This window comes from Somniosus microcephalus, chromosome 12, assembly GCF_052327205.1.
Source record: "Somniosus microcephalus isolate GS21.2 chromosome 12, FLI_Smic_1.0, whole genome shotgun sequence".
In the NCBI taxonomy this organism is placed as follows: Eukaryota; Metazoa; Chordata; class Chondrichthyes; order Squaliformes; family Somniosidae; genus Somniosus; species Somniosus microcephalus.
In genome coordinates, this window is record NC_140998.1 from 7,739,175 (window position 1) to 7,760,518 (window position 21,344).

General features: G+C 52.0%; 1 protein-coding gene across 1 annotated transcript in view; it reads left to right on the top strand.

The window, feature by feature from the left end:
* Positions 1–21,344, top strand: part of LOC147109011 (uncharacterized) — a 552,618-nt gene that overhangs the window by 78,389 nt on the left and 452,885 nt on the right. Inside the window, exons 10-13 of the mRNA XM_086002569.1 lie at positions 7,472–7,606; positions 11,110–11,253; positions 11,445–11,653; positions 13,900–19,831. Coding sequence (XP_085858695.1) covers positions 7,472–7,606; positions 11,110–11,253; positions 11,445–11,653; positions 13,900–19,831 — 6,420 coding nt within the window. The remainder of the gene's footprint in view (positions 1–7,471; positions 7,607–11,109; positions 11,254–11,444; positions 11,654–13,899; positions 19,832–21,344) is intronic.

Consider the following 21,344-nt stretch of genomic DNA (forward strand, 5'->3'; position numbering starts at 1 on the left):
GTGGCGGGTTTTCCGGCGGTTGGTTTTCCGGCGGGGTTCCCTCTGCACACCTTCCCGAAGTGCCCCTTCTTACCGCACTTAAAGCAGGTGGTGCCTTTCGCCGGGCACAGGTTTCTGGTGTGCTTTGGCTGCCCGCAGAAGTAGCAGTTGGGTCCTTGACGCGTCGCGGCTGTCGTAGGGCTTCTGGGGGGAGAGCTGGGCCCCGCCGGTGTCGGGCTGCCGGGCGGGGAAGATGCCTTCCAAGATGGCGGCGCCCTCGGCGCACACGTGGCGGCGTGGGCGGCGCGGGCTGAAGAGTAGGCGTCCGAGTTTCTCTGGGCCATCTCCAGGGACCGCGCGGTGTCCGCAGCCTGTTTCAGGTCCAACCCCGTTTTTTCCAGCAGTCTTTGCCGGATGTGAGTGGAGCTGAGGCCTGTGATAAAGGCATCGCGAACAAGCTCGTCGGTGTACACTGCGGCTTTTACATCTCGGCACTTACAGTCCTTGCCAAGCTTTTTCAGGATGCTTAGGAACTCCTCCACCGATTCCCCAGGTCGCTGTGCGCGAGTAGCGAGTAGATGCCTAGCATACACCTCATTCGTAGGCTGCTGGTAATGCGCCTTTAAGGTGTTGCAGGCGGCCAGGTACGTATCGGCGTCTTGGATGAGGGGGTAAACCCGGTGGCTTACCCAATTCCGTAGCATTCCGAGTCTCATCTTCGCAGTGTCCGTAGCGTCTTTGACGGCTGCGGAATTGTCCAGGAAGAATTCCATACAGTCAAACCAGTGTCCGAAGCGTGCTGATGCGTCCGGAGCATGTTGATCCAAATCCAAACGTTCGGGTTTCAGGAGTTGATCCATAGTGTTGAAAATTGAGTTAATAAAATTGATGTGCCTCAATTATTCCGAGACTCGAAGTTAGCAGAACAAAAGTAAGGCTTTTATTAACTCAGAACATAACACATAAAATAGAGAGATGTCTACCTTCAGGAGGCTGATGCCGGACTGAAGTTAGATTACAAAGGAGCCAGGTATGGGCGGAGCCCTGCACACAACCAGTTCCAGCACATTCCAATGCATAATACATGAGGACTGGGGGAAGGGAAAAGACACAGAAAGCAGGCAGTTAGAAGACACAGAAAACAGGCAGTGATGAATGGAATATATTTCATCACACATACTTCTCCCATCGCTTTCACCTCTAACTGTTCAGTAATCGCTCCTCGTGCGTCTGGGGTGATGGGGTACTGTCTCTGGGGAGGGGGGGTTCCCCTTCATTTGTCCGAGGACCCTGTGTTGATCGAAGCTATTTCCTGCTGCCCTTCTACACATGCCTCGATAAGGGGACGGCCACCTTTTAAAAAATTTGTTTATGTTATGTGGGTGTCGCTGGCAAGGCCAGCATTTATTGCCCATCCCTAATTGCCCTTGAGAAGGTGGCGGTGAGCCGCCTTCTTGAACCGCTGCAGTCCATGTGGTGAAGGTGCTCCCACAGAGCTGTCAGAGAGGGAGTTCCAGGATTTTGACCCAGTGACGATGAAGGATCGGCGATATACTTCTAAGTCAGGATGGTGTGTGACTTGGAGGGGAGCTTGCAGGTGATGGTGTTCCCATGCGCCTGCTGGCCTTGCCCTTCTAAGTGGAAGAGGTCGCGGGTTTGGGAGGTGCTGCCAAAGAAGCCTTGGCAAGTTGCTGCAGTGCATCTTGTAGATGGTACACACTGCAGTCATGGTACGCCGGTGGTGGAGGGAGTGAATGTTTAAGCTGGTGGATGGGGTGCCGATCAAGCGGGCTGCTTTGTCCTGGATGGTGTCGGGCTGCTTGAGTGTTGTTGGAGCTGCACTCATCCAGGCCTCTATCCTGAAGTAAGGGTCCTAAGGAAACGACATGTGTGGTTGAGGCGCGGCCTCCCTATTGCAGTTCCCTCAGCTTTTCTTTTAACTTCTCTAATTCTTGAGCCAGGGGCTGAAAGGCCTACTCCTGCTCCTATTTCTTATATGTTTATGTTTTTATCCCTGTCCTCTATCAACTGACGGGTCGGGATCCATGTACCACCTGCTCCTGCTCTCTTCATGCGACCCCCTCCCGCGATTTATCCACTCAGGCCCTTCTGCCTTCCATCGCTGTAACCCCTGTCTCACTTCCATGACTGGGATACCCGCAGCTCTCTGATACAGGCTTTCCACCCTCGCCAACCAATTATCAAAACTCTCGTCCCTGCCCCAGGCATGTACTTCCAGCACTGCAGAGGGGGGGTAGAAGAGTCAAAATAACCTCTCTATGTGTGTCATCCCCATAATAACTGATATCAATCCAATTAGTCTCCAAGCTTTTACACAGCTGGAATATACCTTCTCCGGATTCCCTGGGTCCTTCCCCTGGTAATAATGCAAGATGCTTTATCAACTGTGGCCCTGAGTCAGCACCGAAGATCACTACTGAGCAGGGACTTGAGGTTTCTTTCAAAACCAACCACCTTTCCCCAGTGATTCCCTAAAACTTGTAGAATTGTATGAACCCTCTGTTTCTCTGCTATAATCCCTGACTGCCACCATCCCAGAATATTACATCACCATTGGGCAAACTTTAAGCGGTGAACCTGAAGCGGTGCAGGTCCCGCTTCACCAAGGACAGCTCTCATGCCCTGTAACTTTACCCCTCCTCACTCACACCAGGAATCCCCCAAACCACTCAAGGTGGTGTTCCCTTCACGCGCTCCGTAGGGAGTGGAAGTTTCATGATCCCGCTCTCGGTTAGTCCACCCGAACATGCTCCCCCCACTCTCTGCATTACCAGAAGGTCGGGTATAATGCGGTGGGCTGATGAGCGTCTGAGGAGCCGAAGAGGCTTCGAACTGCTCCGCCTCCATACCTAACGTCGCCACGCGAACCACGCGGGTTGGGGGCTCCGGAGTCGGAGGGGGCAGAGGGGGCGTGGAAGGGAACGTTGGCCAGGCTCCCTGTCCCTTAATCCCCTTTTCAACTCTTGGACCCGGGGAATCCTCTGAATACCACCAGGCTTCATCGATTCCTGTCTCCGCTGGGCAAGCTAATACCGCCACCTGCTGCCCTCCCAGCTGCATCACGGGACGCGGGGTAGTAGGGGCCCCGCTAACTGCCATGCCCGCCCGGGTCTCCGTCAACTATGCATGCTGCAGCTTAGAGATTCCTTTCTCTAGATCTTGATTCCGGTTCTGTTCGTCCGCAAAATGCTGATCCAGCGTCAGAACAGTCCTGGCTGCTCCAAGCGCCTGGAATCGCCAGTTTTCTACCTCTTTCCTGGCTGCTGCTCGCTGCTCTGTAAGTTCCCTCGCTGCTCTGTAAGTTCTCGCTGCTCTGTAAGTTCTGCTCGCTGCTCTGTAAGTTCTGCTCGCTGCTCTGTAAGTTCTCCTCGCTGCTCTGTAAGTTCTCGCTGCTCTGTAAGTTCCGCTCGCTGCTCTAAGTTCTGCTCGCTGCTCTGTAAGTTCTACTCGCTGCTCTGTAAGTTCTGCTCGCTGCTCTGTAAGTTCTGCTCGCTGCTCTGTAAGTTCTGCTCGCTGCTCTGTAAGTTCTGCTCACTGCTCTGTAAGTTCTGCTCGCTGCTCTTTAAGTTCTGCTCGCTGCTCTGTAAGTTCTGCTCGCTGCTCTGTAAGTTCCCCTCGCTGCTCTGTAAGTTCTGCTCGCTGCTCTGTAAGTTCTGCTCGCTGCTCTGTAAGCTCTGCTCGCTGCTCTGTAAGCTCTGCTCGCTGCTCTGTAAGTTCTGCTCGCTGCTCTGTCAGTTCTCCTCGCTGCTCTGTAAGTTCTGCCCGCTGCCCTGTAAGTTCTGCTCGCTGCTCTGTAAGTTCTGCCCGCTGCTCTGTAAGTTCTGCTCGCTGCTCTGTAAGTTCTGCTCGCTGCTCTGTAAGTTCTGCTCGCTGCGCTGTAAGTTCCGCTCGCTGCTCTGTAAGTTCCGCTCGCTGCTCTGTAAGTTCCGCTCGCTGCTCTGTAAGTTCCGCTCGCTGCTCTGTAAGTTCTGCTGGCTGCTCTGTAAGTTCCCCTCGCTGCTCTGTAAGTTCTGCTCGCTGCTCTGTAAGTTCTGCTCGCTGCTCTGTAAGTTCTGCTCGCTGCTCTGTAAGTTCTCCTCGCTGCTCTGTAAGTTCTGCTCGCTGCTCTGTAAGTTCTGCTCGCTGCTCTGTAAGTTCAGCTCGCTGCTCTGTAAGTTCTGCTCGCTGCTCTGTAAGTTCTGCTCGCTGCTCTGTAAGTTTTGCTCGCTGCTCTGTAAGTTCTGCTCGCTGCTCTGTAAGTTCTGCTCGCTGCTCTGTAAGTTCTGCTTGCTGCTCTGTAAGTTCTGCTGGCTGCTCTGTAAGTTCCCCTCGCTGCTCTGTAAGTTCCCCTCGCTGCTCTGTAAGTTCCGCTCGCTGCTCTGTAAGTTCCCCTCGCTGCTCTGTAAGTTCAGCTCGCTGCTCTGTAAGTTCTGCTTGCTGCTCTGTAAGTTCTCCTCGCTGCTCTGTAAGTTCTGCTCGCTGCTCTGTAAGTTCTGCTCGCTGCTCTGTAAGTTCTGCTCGCTGCTCTGTAAGTTCTGCTCGCTGCTCTGTAAGTTCTGCTCGCTGCTCTGTAAGCTTTGCACGCTGCTCTGTAAGTTCTGCTCGCTGCTCTGTAAGTTCTGCTCGCTGCTCTGTAAGTTCTGCTCGCTGCTCTGTAAGTTCCCCTCGCTGCTCTGTAAGTTCCGCTCGCTGCTCTGTAAGTTCTGCTCGCTGCTCTGTAAGTTCTGTTCGCTGCTCTGTAAGTTCTGCTCACTGCTCTGTAAGTTCTGTTCGCTGCTCTGTAAGTTCTGTTCGCTGCTCTGTAAGTTCTGCTCGCTGCTCTGTAAGCTCTGCTCGCTGCTCTGTAAGTTCTGCTCGCCGCTCTGTAAGTTCTGCTTGCTGCTCTGTAAGCTCTGCTCGCTGCTCTGTAAGTTCTGCTCGCTGCTCTGTAAGTTCTGCTCGCTGCTCTGTAAGTTCTGCTCGCTGCTCTGTAAGTTCCGCTCGCTGCTTTGTAAGCTCTGCTCGCTGCTCTGTAAGTTCTGCTCGCTGCTCTGTAAGTTCTGCTCACTGCTCTGTAAGATCTGCTCGCTGCTCTGTAAGTTCTGCTCGCTGCTCTGTAAGTTCTGCTCGCTGCTCTGTAAGTTCTGCTCGCTGCTCTAAGTTCTGCTCGCTGCTCTGTAAGTTCCGCTCGCTGCTCTGTAAGCTCTGCTCGCTGCTCTGTAAGTTCTGCTCGCTGCTCTGTATGTTCTGCTCGCTGCTCTGTAAGTTCCGCTCGCTGCTCTGTAAGCTCTGCTCACTGCTCTGTAAGTTCTGCTCGCTGCTCTGTAAGTTCTGCTCGCTGCTCTGTATGTTCTGCTCGCTGCTCTGTAAGTTCTCCTCGCTGCTTTGTAAGTTCTGCTCGCTGCTCTGTAAGTTCTGCTCGCTGCTCTGTAAGTTCTGCTCGCTGCTCTGTAAGTTCTGCTCGCTGCTCTGTAAGTTCTGCTCACTGCTCTGTAAGTTCTGAGACTTCTCTATCTCTGGCCTCAGCCTCTTCTCTTAACTTCTGAATCCCCAGCATGAGACACTGTAACACTAACGCCTTTCTCTTTTTATCACTTTTTAACCCTCACACCTTAATCTTTTTTAACCGGACACTCTCCACTAAGGACTGCCGTGTCTCTCTCCATCCTCCTGTCATTGTTTCCTGCCCTATACCATAAGGTCCACCTTTAGACTCTATCCATTCATTAAGAAGTGACTGAACCTCATCAGGAATATTCCCTGAACCTCCCATTGCTAACTGGAGATCCCTTTAAGTCACGACAACTAAGAGAGCACTCACCCCTTAAACTGATGCGTGGGAAACACTTCCTTCAATTTAACAAACTTCGAAAAAATCATGTTGGACCAATTCAGACTTAACGAAGTTGGGAAAAAAATCATGTCGGGGTCACCAAGATGTCGGACTGCTTTCTAGTTCTGTTTCGTTTCGTTACTTTAAACGCCGGATTACACACACTCAGTTGCAGGATCAGATCTTTATTGAAACTTCATACTATCCACAACCAGTATGAGTGCACAAAACTTTTCATACTACACATAACCGGTATGAGGGCTCTGGTCTTTTCATACTGCACCATTTCAGTGTGAGCTGCTGAACATGTTCCCTTACATTTCTTATACTAAATTTGACCTTTGGTCACTACATTCCATGCATACTACAAACAAATCATGGTACCTCAAAGATATATACAAGTGCCACAGAATAACAACATAAACTAAACAACCAGGCTCTCAACTCTTCCGACTGTTTTATTGCTGCAATAAATCTTTCCACTCCCTAAAACAGAGTGATCAAGTTGACACAATATGGCCGAATGACTCGTACACATTCTACTATTATCTTTCCCGTGAAGATATCCTTTCTTTAAAATCCTCTTAGCCAATTTACAACCCATGCTCAGCAAAAAGCTGTTTGAACTTTTAACCCAGCATGTGCTGATATCTCAGACTGCGCGGAAAGAACAGCGAGGTATTCGGGTAATACGGACTTTCACTCCCACAACATCCGCAAGCCCTTGCTTGCGAGCTGGTTCGGAGGTCGTGCCGTCGGTTTCAGCTCCGACTCCGACTCCACACAACTTTAAAGAAAAAACTTTGGCACTGAAAATACCGGGGCTAGAGGGTTAAATTATGAGGACAGGTTACATAAACTTGTTTTGTATTCCCTCGAGTTTAGAAGATCTAGGGGTGATCTAATTGAGGTGTTTAAGATGATTAAAGAAGTGGAGAGGGTAGATGAAGAGAAACGATTTCCTCTGGTGGGGGGAAGTCCAGAACAAAGGGTTATAACGTTAAAATTAGAGCCAGGCCGTTCAGGGGTGATGTCAGGAAGCCTTTCTTCACACAAAGGGTGGTGGAAATCTGGAACTCTCTCCCCCCAAAAGGCAGTTGAGGCTGGGGGTCGATTGAAAATTTCAAAACTGTGATTGATAGATTTTTGTTGGGTAAAGGTAATAAGGTAACGGAACCAAGGCTGGTGGATGGAGTTAAGATGCAGATTAGCCGTAATCTGATTAAATGGCAGAACAGTCTCGAGGGGCTGAATGGCCTCCTCCTGTTCCTATGTTCCTAACTCAGCGGGGACGGGGCCCACTGTGCCCATGGTTACACCGGAACACCCCCTTTAGCGCAGCAACTGCTGGAGTTTGCGGGGTCAGTGGGTGGCCACCTATTGCCCTCCCCCCGGCCGTATCCAGTACTCGCTTGCCCCTGAGTGAGGATCTGGTGCCTGCCCTCCATGGACTGGGGGAGGGGATGGCCAACTAACCCTGCCCTCCCCCGCAAACGCCCCCTCCCCTACCCTACGAGCGGGTGGTGGTGCGAGGGCGCCGGGAGTGTGGTGAGTCGGGGAGCACGCTGCTTTGTGCCATTTTGAATTGCAGCTACAGTCTGTTCCACCAGCGATGTGGGGATTTTACGGGAGATCTATGGCAGTGAATGAATTCTCATTAGGGTTCAATGTTCTTCACAGGAAATGTTCAGCAACTTTGATTCTGGGATCTTGGAACATTTTCTGGAAGCGACGGATAAAATAAAAACAATTTTAGCCCCTCAGAAGATACAGCCTGTTGAGGAGCTGCAGGAGGAGCTCTGCCGAAAGTGGGAGGTGAGACAATCGGCTAATCTTCTGCCTTCGGGCTGTCGCTGCAGAGCCAGTGCCAGCAACAGCGCAGATTGCCAATTCACTGCCGAGCCAGTCCTACCAACAGCGCAGATTGCCAATTCGCTGCAGAGCCCGTCCCAGCAACAGCGCAGATTGCCAATTCACTGCCGAGCCTGTCCCAGCAACAGCGCAGATTGCCAATTCACTGCCGAGCCTGTCCCAGCAACAGCGCAGATTGCCAATTCACTGCAGAACCTGTCCCACCAACAGCGCAGATTGCCAATTCACTGCCGAGCCTGTCCCAGCAACAGCGCAGATTGCCAATTCACTGCCGAGCCTGTCCCAGCAACAGCGCAGATTGCCAATTCACTGCCGAGCCTGTCCCACCTGCAGCGCAGATTGCCAATTCACTGCCGAGCCAGTCCCAGCAACAGCGCAGATTGCCAATTCACTGCCGAGCCAGTCCCAGCAACAGCGCAGATTGCCAATTCACTGCCGAGCCAGTCCCAGCAACAGCGCAGATTGCCAATTCACTGCCGAGCCAGTCCCAGCAACAGCGCAGATTGCCAATTCACTGCCGAGCCTGTCCCAGCAACAGCGCAGATTGCCAATTCACTGCCGAGCCTGTCCCAGCAACAGCGCAGATTGCCAATTTACTGCCGAGCCTGTCCCACCAACAGCGCAGATTGCCAATTCACTGCCGAACTTGTCCCACCAACAGCGCAGATTGCCAATTCACTGCCGAGCCAGTCCCAGCAACAGCGCAGATTGCCAATTCACTGCCGAGCCTGTCCCAGCAACAGTGCAGATTGCCAATTCACTGCCGAGCCAGTCCCAGCAACAGCGTAGATTGCCAATTCGCTGCAGAGCCCGTCCCAGCAACAGCGCAGATTGCCAATTCACTGCCGAGCCAGTCCCAGCAACAGCGCAGATTGCCAATTCGCTGCAGAGTCTGTCCCAGCAACAGCGCAGATTGCCAACTCACTGCCGAGGCTGTCCCACCAGCAGCGCAGATTGCCAATTCACTGCCGAGCCAGTCCCAGCAACAGCGCAGATTGCCAATTCACTGCCGAGCCAGTCCCAGCAACAGCGCAGATTGCCAATTCACTGCCGAGGCTGTCCCACCAGCAGCGCAGATTGCCAATTCACTGCCGAGCCAGTCCCAGCAACAGCGCAGATTGCCAATTCACTGCTGAGCCTGTCTCAGCAACAGCGCAGATTGCCAATTCACTGCTGAACCTGTCCCAGCAACAGCGCAGATTGCCAATTCACTGCAGAGCCTGTCCCAGCAACAGCGCAGATTGCCAATTCGCTGCAGTGCCTGTCCCAGCAACAGCGCAGAATACCAATTCACTGCCGAGCCTGTCCCAGCAACAGCGCAGATTGCCAATTCACTGCCGAGCCTGTCCCAGCAACAGCGCAGATTGCCAATTCACTGCAGAGCCTGTCCCAGCAGCAGCGCAGATTGCCAATTCACTGCAGAGCCTGTCCCAGCAGCAGCGCAGATTGCCAAACTCGGGCCGTCACAACCAGTCAGAATGTACGGTTTGAATGAAGAACAAAATCACTGTTTACTGGAAATAAAGAAAGTCTCGCATTTCTACAGCATCTTTCATGACCTTGGTGAGACCACATTGTGGACAGTCTAAGGAAGGATATACTTGCCATAGAGGGCGTGCAGCGAAGGTTCACCAGACTGATTCCTGGGATGGGGGGGGGGTGGGGATTGTCCTATGAGAAGACTGGGCCTATATTCTCTACAATTTAGAAGAGTGAGAGGTGATCTCATTAAGGGGCTTGTCAGGGTAGATGCAGGGAGGATGTTTCCCCTGGCTGGGAAGTCTAGAACCAGGGGTCACAGATTCAGAATAAGGGGTTGGCCATTTAGGACTGAGATGAGGAGAAATGTCTTCACTCAGAGGGTGGTGAATCTTTGGAATTCTCTACCCCAGAGGGCTGTGGAGGCTCAGTCGTTGAGTATATTCAAGACAGAGATCGCTAGATTTTTGGATATTAAGGGAACCAAGGGATATCGGGGTAGTGCAGGTTTTTAGTGATGTTGGTTAGAGATAAATATTGACCAGGACACCGGGATAACTCCCCTGTTCTTCTTCAAAATATTGCCATGGGATCTTTTACAGGCAGACGGGGCCTTGGTTTAACACCTCAGCTGAAAGACTGCACCTCCGACTGTAGTGTACTGGGATCGTCATCCTGGATTATGTGCTCAAGTCTCCGGAGTGGGACTTGAACCCATATACTTCTGCCTCAGAGGCGAGCGCGCTACTCACTGAGCCATGGCTGATGCCTCGAGGCAGAGCACGAGTCAACCTGGAGTTACTGGAAAGCCATACAGAGGATCAGCCATTGACCAGAGCACAGATTGAAAGGAAAATATGAGCAGAGCTTTGGTGGGAGGTCAGGAGAGCGAGAAAAGAGGACCTTGGTTAGACCACATTCAGCGTGCTGTGCACAGTTCTGGTCTCCATATTACGTATAAAGCACATAGAGGCACTGGAGAAGGTGCAAAGAACATTTACCAGGATGATACCAGAACTGGGAGGTTACAACCAACGTTCCCTTTAAGCTGCACGTCCCGCGCAACCAATGAGCCGACTTTTTTAAAGAGAAAAAACGCGCATGGGCGGAATTTTGAATGGGCCGCACGGGCCAAAAGCAAATTAGAGGGAACATTGGTTATAACTATCAGGAAAGATTGAACAGGCTGGGGCTTTTTTCTGTAGAAAGGAGAAGGCTGAGGGGTGACCTGATAGAGGCCTTTAAAATTATGAAGTGGTTTGATAGGGTAGACGTAGAGAAGATGTTTCCGCTTGTGAGGGGAGTCCAAAACCAGGGGTCATAAATATAAGATAGTCACTGAAAAAGAAAGACATGTATTTCTATAGCGCCCTTCATGACCACTGGATGTCCCAAAGCGCTTTACAGCCAATGAAGTATTTTTTGAAGTGTAGTCACTGTTGTAATGTAGGAAACACGGCAGCCAATTTGTGCACAGCAAGCTCCCACAAACAGCAATGTGATAAATGACCAGATCATCTGTTTTTTAGTGAGGTTGATTGAGGGATAAATATTGGCCAGGACACCGGGGAGAACTCCCCTGCTCTTCTTCAAAATAGTGCTGTGGGACCTGTTACGTCCACCCGAGAGAGCAGACGGGGCCTCGGTTTAACGCCTCATCCGAAAATCCAAAAGGGAATTCAGGAGAAACTTCTTTACCCAGAGAGTGGTGAGAATGTGGAACTTGCTCCCACAGGGAGTGGCTGGGGCGAAGAGCACAGATACATTTAAGGGGAGGCTGGATTAACATACGAGCAAGAAAGGAATAGAAAGATAAATGATAGGGTGAGATGAGGTAGGGTGGGAGGAGGCTCGTGTGGAGCATAAACACCGGCACGGACCAGTTGGGCCGAATGGCCTGTTTCTGTGCTGTGAATTTGATGTAAAAAGAAAACGTGATTTGAATTGAGTTTTGGTTTATGTTCCAGATGGTGCAATCAGCGGTCATGTCACATCTGCACCAATTGAAGTTTGAGGTGGAACAGAATAAATTCACCGGGGCCCTTCAGGAGTGTGAGATACAGCTTGGAGTGGAGCGCGGCCCTCGGCAGTCCGGTCTCGCAGGGCACCAGGTACTTCCACCCTCGCCCGGGCTTTGGGGGAAAGGCTCGGTCAGTGAGGTCAGGATGTCGGCACCTCCCCCTGGGCTGGTCGAGTCCGATGCCGAGCTCTCGGGGGTCAGACACGGGAAGGGGGGGGTTAAATTTCGGTCTTCACCGCTGACATTTATTTTCTGTGTGTCTGTATCTACCTTTCTTTCCAGATGTTCTTTCGTGAAGGCGACAGTTTGATTCAAGCCAAGCAGTATCTGGCAGCGATGAGACAGCTGTGTGAGAGCGTGCCCGATGACAGAGCTGATGCAGAAATGAAGGCTCAGCTTGTAGCCGGCGAACAGCGTGTGACGGAGCTGGAGGAGCGAGTCTACAAGAGGCTGTCGTGGCTCCGTGACTCGGCTGCGTCTCTCGTGGCAGGGTTAGTACCCGACTGTAAAATCACCACTGGTGCTGGTGGGACGTCTTCTGCAACCACTATTCTTTGTAGAGGTTTGGTATAAACTGCGGGCCTTGCTAGTTCAGAGTCAACCACATTGGTGTGGGACTGGAGTCACATATAAGCCTAGGACGGCAGGTTTTCTTCCCTAAAGGGCATCAGTGAACGCAGTTGGGTATTTACAACAATCCGACAGCTTCATGGTCACTTTTACTGAGACTAGCTTTTAATTTCCAGTTTGTTTAAAAGTGAATTCGGATTCTCAAATTGCCCATGGTGGGATCTGAACTCGTGTTCTCTGGGTTTCTGGCCCAGTAATCGAACCGATTAGACAGAGAGAAGCAGGTTAACGTCCTGGGATAAAGGAATGCAGTGCACTGTAGTGTTGGTATCTGGTAGGGACCGTTAGAGGTGTGGGACTTCGAAACACAGGACCAGGAGGAGGCCATTCAGCCCCTCGAGCCTGTTCCGCCATTCAATGAGATCATGGCTGATCTATGCTGATTGTAAAGTTCTCTCCCTCTCGTTTTAGTTATTCCGTAAAAAGCATTTCAGAACAACATTGAGAAATTGTGTTTTTCCCCCTTCCGCCTGCAGCCATGGGGTGACCCAGTGTTTTCGGAGCATCAGTCAGTGAGGGGAGGAAGGGGTTAATTAGTGGCTTTAAAATTCATTACCCTCTGAGTAGATGCCTGGCTGGTGAAGTCCTAAGTGACGTTGATGGCACACTGAATGGGCACTTAACTTATCCTCTCCAACACCCTGTGCTCACTGCCCCGTGTCCTAACTCGCACCCAGTCCCGTTTACCCATCACTCCCTGTGCTCACTGCCCCGTGTCCTAACTCACACCCAGTCCCGTTCACCCATCACCCCCTGTGCTCACTACCCCGTGTCCTAACTAGCACCCAGTCCCGTTCACCCATCACCCCCTGTGCTCACTGCCCCGTGTCCTAACTCACACCCAGTCCCGTTCACCCATCACCCCCTGTGCTCACTGCACTGTGTCCTAACTCGCACCCAGTCCCGTTCACCCATCACTCCCTGTGCTCACTGCCCCGTGTCCTAACTCACACCCAGTCCCGTTCACCCATCACCCCCTGTGCTCACTGCCCCGTGTCCTAACTCACACCCAGTCCCGTTCACCCATCTCCCCCTGTGCTCACTGCCCCGTGTCCTAACTCACACCCAGTCCCGTTCACCCATCACCCCCTGTGCTCACTGCCCCGTGTCCTAACTCGCACCGAGTCCCGTTCACCCATCACCCCCTGTGCTCACTGCCCCGTGTCCTAACTCACACCCAGTCCCGTTCACCCATCACCCCCTGTGCTCACTGCCCCGTGTCCTAACTCACACCCAGTCCCGTTCACCCATCACCCCCTGTGCTCACTGCCCCGTGTCCGAACTCGCACCAAGTCCCGTTCACCCATCACCCCCTGTGCTCACTGCCCCGTGTCCTAACTCGCACCAAGTCCCGTTCACCCATCACCCCCTGTGCTCACTGCCCCGTGTCCTAACTCGCACCAAGTCCCGTTCACCCATCACCCCCTGCGCTCACTGCCCCGTGTCCTAACTCGCACCAAGTCCCGTTCACCCATCGCCCCCTGTGCTCACTGCCCCGTGTCCTAACTCGCACCAAGTCCCGTTCACCCATCACCCCCTGCGCTCACTGCCCCGTGTCCTAACTCGCACCAAACCCCGTTCACCCATCACCCCTGTGCTCGCTAACCTACAGTGGCTCCCAGTCCGGCAACGCCTTGATTTTAAAATTCTCACCCTGGTTTTCAAATCCCTCCATGGCCTCGCCCCTCCCTATCTCTGTAACCTCCTCCAGCCCTACAACCCTCCGAGATCTCTGCGCTCCTCCAATTCTGGCCTCTTGCGAATCCCCGATTTTCTTCGCTCCACCATTGGCGGCCATGGTTTCAGCTGCCCCGAGCTCTGGAATTCCCTCCCTAATCCTCTCCGCCTACCTCTTTGTCCAAGCTTTTGGTCACCAGTCCTTATATCTCCTTACATGGCTCGGTGCCACATTTTGTTTGATAGCCGCTCCTGTGAAGAGCCTTGGGAAGTTTTACTGCGTTAAATGTGCTGTGGGAATGCACGTTGTTATTGTTTGTGATGAAAGAGCCCCCCCTCCTTGTCGTAACACCTCCCCTTTGATGTTCTGCCAGAGGTTGCTGATGTGTGTTTTCAGAAAGTCATGACTGTGCAATTGTAAATTTCACAGGGAATCCAGGACAGAGAGTCCAAGTGGCACAGACCAGGATGAGGCTGGAACAAGAGAGGGATCTGCTCAACGGTCACGAAGAAGCCGGAGTGGGAGAGAACCGGCCGCTGACCTGGGAAGTGAGGATTCAGCTCAGTCAGCAGCGACTGGAAAAGCCGGGGCAAGCAGTCCAGTTCGAGAGGACTCGGCAGAAGTTAGAGCGGCAGACTCGGACAGAAAAACTCAGGCTGACATTCGACCAGGAGAAAATCCCGCTCCAACCACAGAATGGATTGCAATCGGAATCACTGACCAGGAAAGAGAAGATGTAGCCCAGTCAGTGCAAGGGGCTCCAACTGGGAAGGTCCAGAGTGATTGGCTAGAAAGAGAGGGTTCTACCCAATCGGTGAGATGGTGTCCGATTGGTGACGGGCCTCTTGGAGAGTGTTCTGCTCAGCTGAGCTCCGTGCTTCAGAGCGGAGAAGACATGGCTCCTAATTTATCAAGAGAAGACTTTGCTCAACTGTTAACACAGTCTTTGACTGGTAAAGGTCAAGCTAATGCCCAGGCAATGGACAGTTATACTCAGTTGGTTGCAGTGCCTCCAAGAAGACAAGTTGTTGGTTTACCAACTGAGAATTCTGGTCAACAGACCAAAGAGCCCCTGACGAGAAAACGTGAGGTGCAGAGATTTCCAAGAGTGGTCATCACTCGCTTGGCAGAAGATCCCCTGATTGGCCAAGACCAAGGTCACGCCCCAGCCAGGGGCACGTCTGCACCAGTGGCATCGGCGTCTCCCAGTGAGCAAGACCAGGGTGACCTCCAAGCAAGGGAAGGTCCTGCTTGGTTACAGACAGAGAGCTCAGTGGGGAAAGACCAGGTCTTTGGTCAAATGGAAGAGGAACCTGCTCGGGTGGCAGTCGCTTCCCTCAGTGAACAACAGCAGGCTGAGCATCGAGGAACAGAATGGACAGCTCAGTTGGGCAAAGAGGCTCTGACTGAAGAACTGCATTTGACAGGAAAAGATCAGGGTGAAGGCTTCACACTGAGTGTGACAGGGTCTTTGAATGGAGGTGACCAGACCGTCAGTCCAATAGGACAGGATTCTGGGCGATTGGCAGCAGCGAGTCAGGGCCCATTAGATCAGACTGACACCCGAGAGAGTTTGACTGGAGGAGACCAGCGTGAAGAGCTTACTCTGTCTGAAGAAGGTTCTCTGACTGGAGCAGACCAGACCGACACCCGAACAACCGAGGATACAGAGCGCTGGGCGGCAGCGAGGCGGAGTGAACAGGAACAGGCAAATGGTCCAGGGAGAGAGGCGTGTGCTCCATCTGCAACAGGAGGTTTGACCGGGAAAGAGCAGGCTTGTGGCCTACCAGGAGAGGATTCTAACCAGTTACCCGTCAGTGAACAATCCCAGGCCCGCACCCAAGCAACAGGGAACTCTGTGCACATCCTGAGTGGACAAGCCCAGAATTACGGCCTACCCAGGCCTGCTCCTCCTCAGTCAGCAGGAGTCTCTCAGAGTGAACAACACCAGGCTCTAACCAGAGAGGTTCCTGCTCAATATAGGCCAGCATTTGTGAGTGAACAGGAGCAGACAGGCAGACCAGCAACAGAAGGTTCTGCTCAACCTGCGAAAGACCGTTGGATTAGAATAGATCAGGCTTACGGCCTACCTGGAGAGGATTGTAAGAATTTGCCAGCAGTGTCTGTGAGTGAAACAGAGTCAACTGAAGACCAGGCAAGCCAAGGACCCGCTCGGTTAGTAAAACCATCCTCAGTTGGGGAAGAGCAGATTGACAGTCAAACGACCGAGGATTCTGGTGACTGGTCAGGACCGGTTCTGAGTGGAGAGGTTCAGGCTTGCGGCCTACCAGGAGAGGATTCTGGGCATTTAATCTCGGAGTCTTTCAGTGGACAAGAAGTTGATGAGGAGCTCGCAAGAGAAGATTCTGCTCAAACTGGAAGAGAGTGTTTGATGGGGAAAGAGCAGAAGAGCCTAAAAAGAGAGGATATTTCTCAGTCAGGTAAAGAGCTTCCAACTGGTAAAGGCCAGGCTTTGGGCCCACCTGGAGTGGATTCTACTGAAATCACAGCAGCATCCCTGAGGGAGAGAGAGCTGGCCAGCAGCACAACCACGAGGGCTCCTGTCCCATTGGCGGCAGTGATTGTGCGTGGAGAGCTCCAGGATCACGGCCTACCCAGGGAGGCTTCAGCACAACTGGCAGAAGAGTCCCCAAGTGAGAGAGGTCAGGCTGATGGCCTAGTGAGGAAAGATTCAGCTGGAGCAGCGAAAGAATCTCTGAGTGGAGGAGAGCAGACCGACAGTCCAATAGGACAGGATTCTGGGCGATTGGCAGCAGCGAGTCAGGGCCCATTAGATCAGACTGACACCCGAGAGAGTTTAACTGGAGGAGACCAGCGTGAAGAGCTCACTCTGTCTGAAGAAGGTTCACAGACTGGAGCAGACCAGACCGACACCCGAACAACTGAGGATTCAGTGCGCTGGGTGGCAGCGAGGCTGAGTGAACAGGAACAGGCAGATGGTCCAGGGGGAGAGGAGTGTGCTCCATCTGCAACAGGAGGTTTGACCGGGAAAGAGCAGCCTTGTGGCCTACCAGGAGAGGATTCTGACCAGTTACCCGTCAGTGAACAATCCCAGGCCTGCACGCAGGCAACAGGGAACTCTGTGCAGTTCCTGAGTGGACGAGCCCAGAATTACGGCCTACCCAGGCAGGCTCCTCCTCAGTCAGTTGGAGCGTCTGAGAGTGAACAACACCAGGCCCTAACCAGAGACGTTCCTGCTCAATATAGGCCAGTGTTTGTGAGTGAACAGGAGCAGGCAGGCAGACCAGCAACAGAAGGTTCTGCTCAATCTGCAAAAGACTGTTTGATTGGAATAGATCAGGCTTACGGCCTACCTAGAGAGGATTGTAAGAATTTGCCAGCAGTGTCTGTGAGTGAAACAGAGTTGACTGAAGACCAGGCAAGCCAAGGACCCGCTCGGTTAGTAAAACCATCCTCAGTTGGGGAAGAGCAGATTGACAGTCAAACGACCGAGGATTCTGGTGACTGGTCAGGACCGGTTCTGAGTGGAGAGGTTCAGGCTTGCGGCCTACCAGGAGAGGATTCTGGGTGGTTAATCTCAGAGTCTTTCAGTGGACAAGAAGTTGATGAGGAGCTCGCAAGAGAAGATTCTGCTCAAACTGGAAGAGAGTGTTTGATGGGGAAAGAGCAGAAGAGCCTAAAAAGAGAGGATATTTCTCAGTCAGGTAAAGAGCTTCCAACTGGTAAAGGCCAGGCTTTGGGCCCACCTGGAGTGGATTCTACTGAAATCACAGCAGCGTCCCTGAGGGAGAGAGAGCAGGCTGGCAGCCCAACCACGAGGGCTCCTGTCCCATTGGCGGCAGTGATTGCGCGTGGACAGCTCCAGGATCACGGCCTACCCAGGGAGGCTTCAGCACAACTGGCAGAAGAGTCTCCGAGTGAGAGAGGTCAGGCTGATGGCCTAGTGAGGAAAGATTCTGCTGGAGCAGCGAAAGAATCTCTGAGTGGAGGAGAGCAGACCGACAGTCCAATAGGACAGGATTCTGGGCGATTGGCAGCAGCGAGTCAGGGCCCATTAGATCAGACTGACACCCGAGAGAGTTTGACTGGAGGAGACCAGCGTGAAGAGCTCACTCTGTGTGAAGAAGGTTCTCTGACTGGAGCAGACCAGACCGACACCCGAACAACTGAGGATACAGAGTGCTGGGCGGCAGCGCGGCGGAGTGAACAGGAACAGGCAGATGGTCCAGGGAGAGAGGCGTGTGCTCCATCTGCAACAGGAGGTTTGACCGGGAAAGAGCAGGCTTGTGGCCTACCAGGAGGGGATTCTGACCAGTTACACTTCAGTGAACAATCCCAGGCCCGCACCCAGGCAACAGGGAACTCTGTGCAGTTCCTGAGTGGACGAGCCCAGAATTACGGCCTACCCAGGCAGGCTCCTCCTCAGTCAGCAGGAGTCTCTCAGAGTGAACAACACCAGGCCCTAACCAGAGACGTTCCTGCTCAATATAGGCCAGTGTTTGTGAGTGAACAGGAGCAGACAGGCAGACCAGCAACAGAAGGTTCTGCTCAATCTGCAAAAGACTGTTTGATTGGAATAGATCAGGCTTACGGCCTACCTAGAGAGGATTGTAAGAATTTGCCAGCAGTGTCTGTGAGTGAAAGAGAGTCGACTGAAGACCAGGCAAGCCAAGGACCCGCTCGGTTAGTAAAACCATCCTCAGTTGGGGAAGAGCAGATTGACAGTCAAACGACTGAGGATTCTGGTGACTGGTCAGGACTGGTTCTAAGTGGAGAGGTTCAGGCTTGCGGCCTACCTGGAGAGGATTCTGGGCGGTTAATCTCAGAGTCTTTCAGTGGACAAGAAGTTGATGAGGAGCTCGCAAGAGAAGATTCTGCTCAAACTGGAAGAGAGTGTTTGATGGGGAAAGAGCAGAAGAGCCTAAAAAGAGAGGATATTTCTCAGTCAGGGAAAGAGCTTCCAACTGGTAAAGGCCAGGCTTTGGGCCCACCTGGAGTGGATTCTACTGAATTCACAGCAGCGTCCCTGAGGGAGAGAGAGCAGGCCAGCAGCCCGACCACGAGGGCTCCTGTCCCATTGGCGGCAGTGATTGCGCGTGGACAGCTCCAGGATCACGGCCTACCCAGGGAGGCTTCAGCACAACTGGCAGAAGAGTCTCCGAGTGAGAGAGGTCAGGCTGATGGCCTAGTGAGGAAAGATTCTGCTGGAGCAGCGAAAGAATCTCTGAGTGGAGGAGAGCAGACCGACAGTCCAATAGGACAGGATTCTGGGCAATTGGCAGCAGTGAGTCAGGGCCCATTAGATCAGACCGGCACCCGAGAGAGTTTGACTGGAGGAGACCAGCGTGTAGAGCATGCTCTGTCTGAAGAAGGTTCTCTGACTGGAGCAGACCAGACTGACACCCGAACAACTGAGGATTCAGTGCGCTGGGCGGCAGTGAGGCTGAGTGAACAGGAACAGGCAGATGGTCCAGGGAGAGAGGAGTGTGCTCCATCTGCAACAGGAGGTTTGACCGGGATAGAACAGGTCTGTGGCCTACCAGGAGAGGATTCTGACCAGTTACCCGTCAGTGAACAATCCCAGGCCCACACCCAGGCAACAGGGAACTCTGTGCAGATTCTGAGTGGACGAGCCCAGAATTACGGCCTACCTAGGCAGGCTCCTCCTCAGTTAGTAGGAGTGTCTCAGAGTGAACAACACCAGGCCCTAACCAGAGAGGTTCCTGCTCAATATAGGCCAGTGTTTGTGAGTGAACAGGAGCAGACAGGCAGACCACAAACACAAAATGACCAGGGTGAGGGCCTCAGTCTATCTGAAGAAGAGGTACTGAGTTGGGAATGTCAGGGTGACACCCAAGCAACAGAGGATTCCATTCAACTGGCAGAAATGCTTGTGGAGGAAGCAGACCGAGCTGGTGACTGGGAACGTGAGAAGTCTACGCAATTGATGGAAGAGCCTTTGACTTGGGAAGAGCAAGCAAGGGTGGCTTTTGCTGAATCAGCACCAGAGCTTCAAATTGGAGAAGATCAGGCTGATAACCGAGCAAGAGACAGTTTTCCTTGCAGGGGGTTTGTGCCTGAGAGTTACAAGGAAATGAGTGTTGTCCGACCACAAGAAGGTTCTGCTCAGTCAGTGAACGCCTCTCCAAATGGGGAGGACCAGGCAACAGCTGATGCTGCAGTAATACTCAGCAGACAAGGCCAGGGAGACCGCCTAACTCGGGAGGATGCTGAACTGTTGGGAGAGGAGCCAGAGACTGCAAACGATTGGTCCGGTCTGGATTCTACCCAGCTGCTAGAGGAGACTTTGGATGGCGGTAACGTGCCTGACGTCCGAGCAAGGGAGGATTCTGGGAACTCAGCTCCGACCACCGAACAGGTACCTCATTTCGTTCTTTACTAACCGAACACTTGGAGGTGTAAAAACAGAAGTTAAACTTGGGGGAGCCCGTTCGGTATAAATTAGATCCTGTCATCTGTAAAATTTATATGTATATTTTTAACAATCTTGCGTAAGGCATGTAATTCTTGCCCGCAAATTTGACTTCCTGTTGTCACGGTTTTTGGTGACGCTTTTTAGTCAGTGTTTGCCATTTTAAGTCACAGTGTCAATATTTCCCGTTCTCTTTTGCTATGTTAACAGTCTCGGTGTAATTTCAGGCTCTGGCCACGAGGTGGCTCTGTGGAGCGAATTATCTCTCTCCCAACATGTTGCCTTCTGATATATAAAAATGAACGTATCTTTATTAACTCACCGTGGGCATCTTGACAGGCAATACACTAGTAATAATTTAAAACAGAAACTATCTCTGAACCCTAAGCTTAAGAAGAGATAGTTGATTTTGTCAGCTATTTTGGTCCATTTTGTTTTCATTAGAGCAAAGGAGGTTGAGGGGTGATGTGATAGAGGTGTACAAGATTATGACGGGTTTGGATAGGCTAGACGGGGAAAGGCTGTTCCCACTAGTTGCTAGTACAAGAACTAAGGGACAAGGTTTTGGGCAAGAGATACAGGGGGGATGTGAGAAACATAGAAGCATAGAAAAATAGGAGCAGGAGTAGGCCATTGAAATAAAGAATAGATTTGCCTTTCTAATCTAGGCTTTATTAACTTTAAAAAATCCAGTAGCACATCTTTCAACACCAGTCTCCAACCATGACTGGAGAGAACTGAATTTAAGATGGCCACCACAAATCACCTGACATCCACTACCAATGAGTTTACAGCATATATCTCAAGGTAGAAACAAACAACCAATTACAATACTTCTTACTAACACAGAGAACAACCACCCCATTCACCAATCACAATACTTCTTTTTAAACATAGGAAATAATCACCACAGCCATTCGGCCCTTCGAGTCTGCTCCGCCATTGAATATGATCATGGCTGATCCTCTATCAATACCATATTTCCACTCTCTCCCCATACCCCTTGATGCCTTTTGTGTCCAGAAATCTATTTATCTCCTTCTTAAATATATTCAGTGACTTGGCCTCCACAGCCTTCTGTGGTAGAGAATTCCACAGGTTCACCATCCTCTGAGTGAAGAAATTTCTCATCTCAGTCCTAAATGTCCCACCCTGTATCCTGAGACTGTGACCCCTCGTTCTAGACACCCCAGCCAGGGGAAACATCCTCCCTGCATCCAGTCTGTCAAGCCTCGTCAGAATTTTAGACGTTTCAATGAGATCCCCTCTCATTCTTCTAAACTCTAGTGAATACAGGCCTAGTCGACCCAATCTTTCCTCATACGACAGTCCTGCCATCCCAGGAATCAGTCTGGTGAACCTTCACTGCACTCCCTCTATGGCAAGTATATCCTTTCTTAGGTAAGGAGACCGAAACTGCACACAGTACTCCAGGTGTGGTCTCACCAAGGCCCTGTAT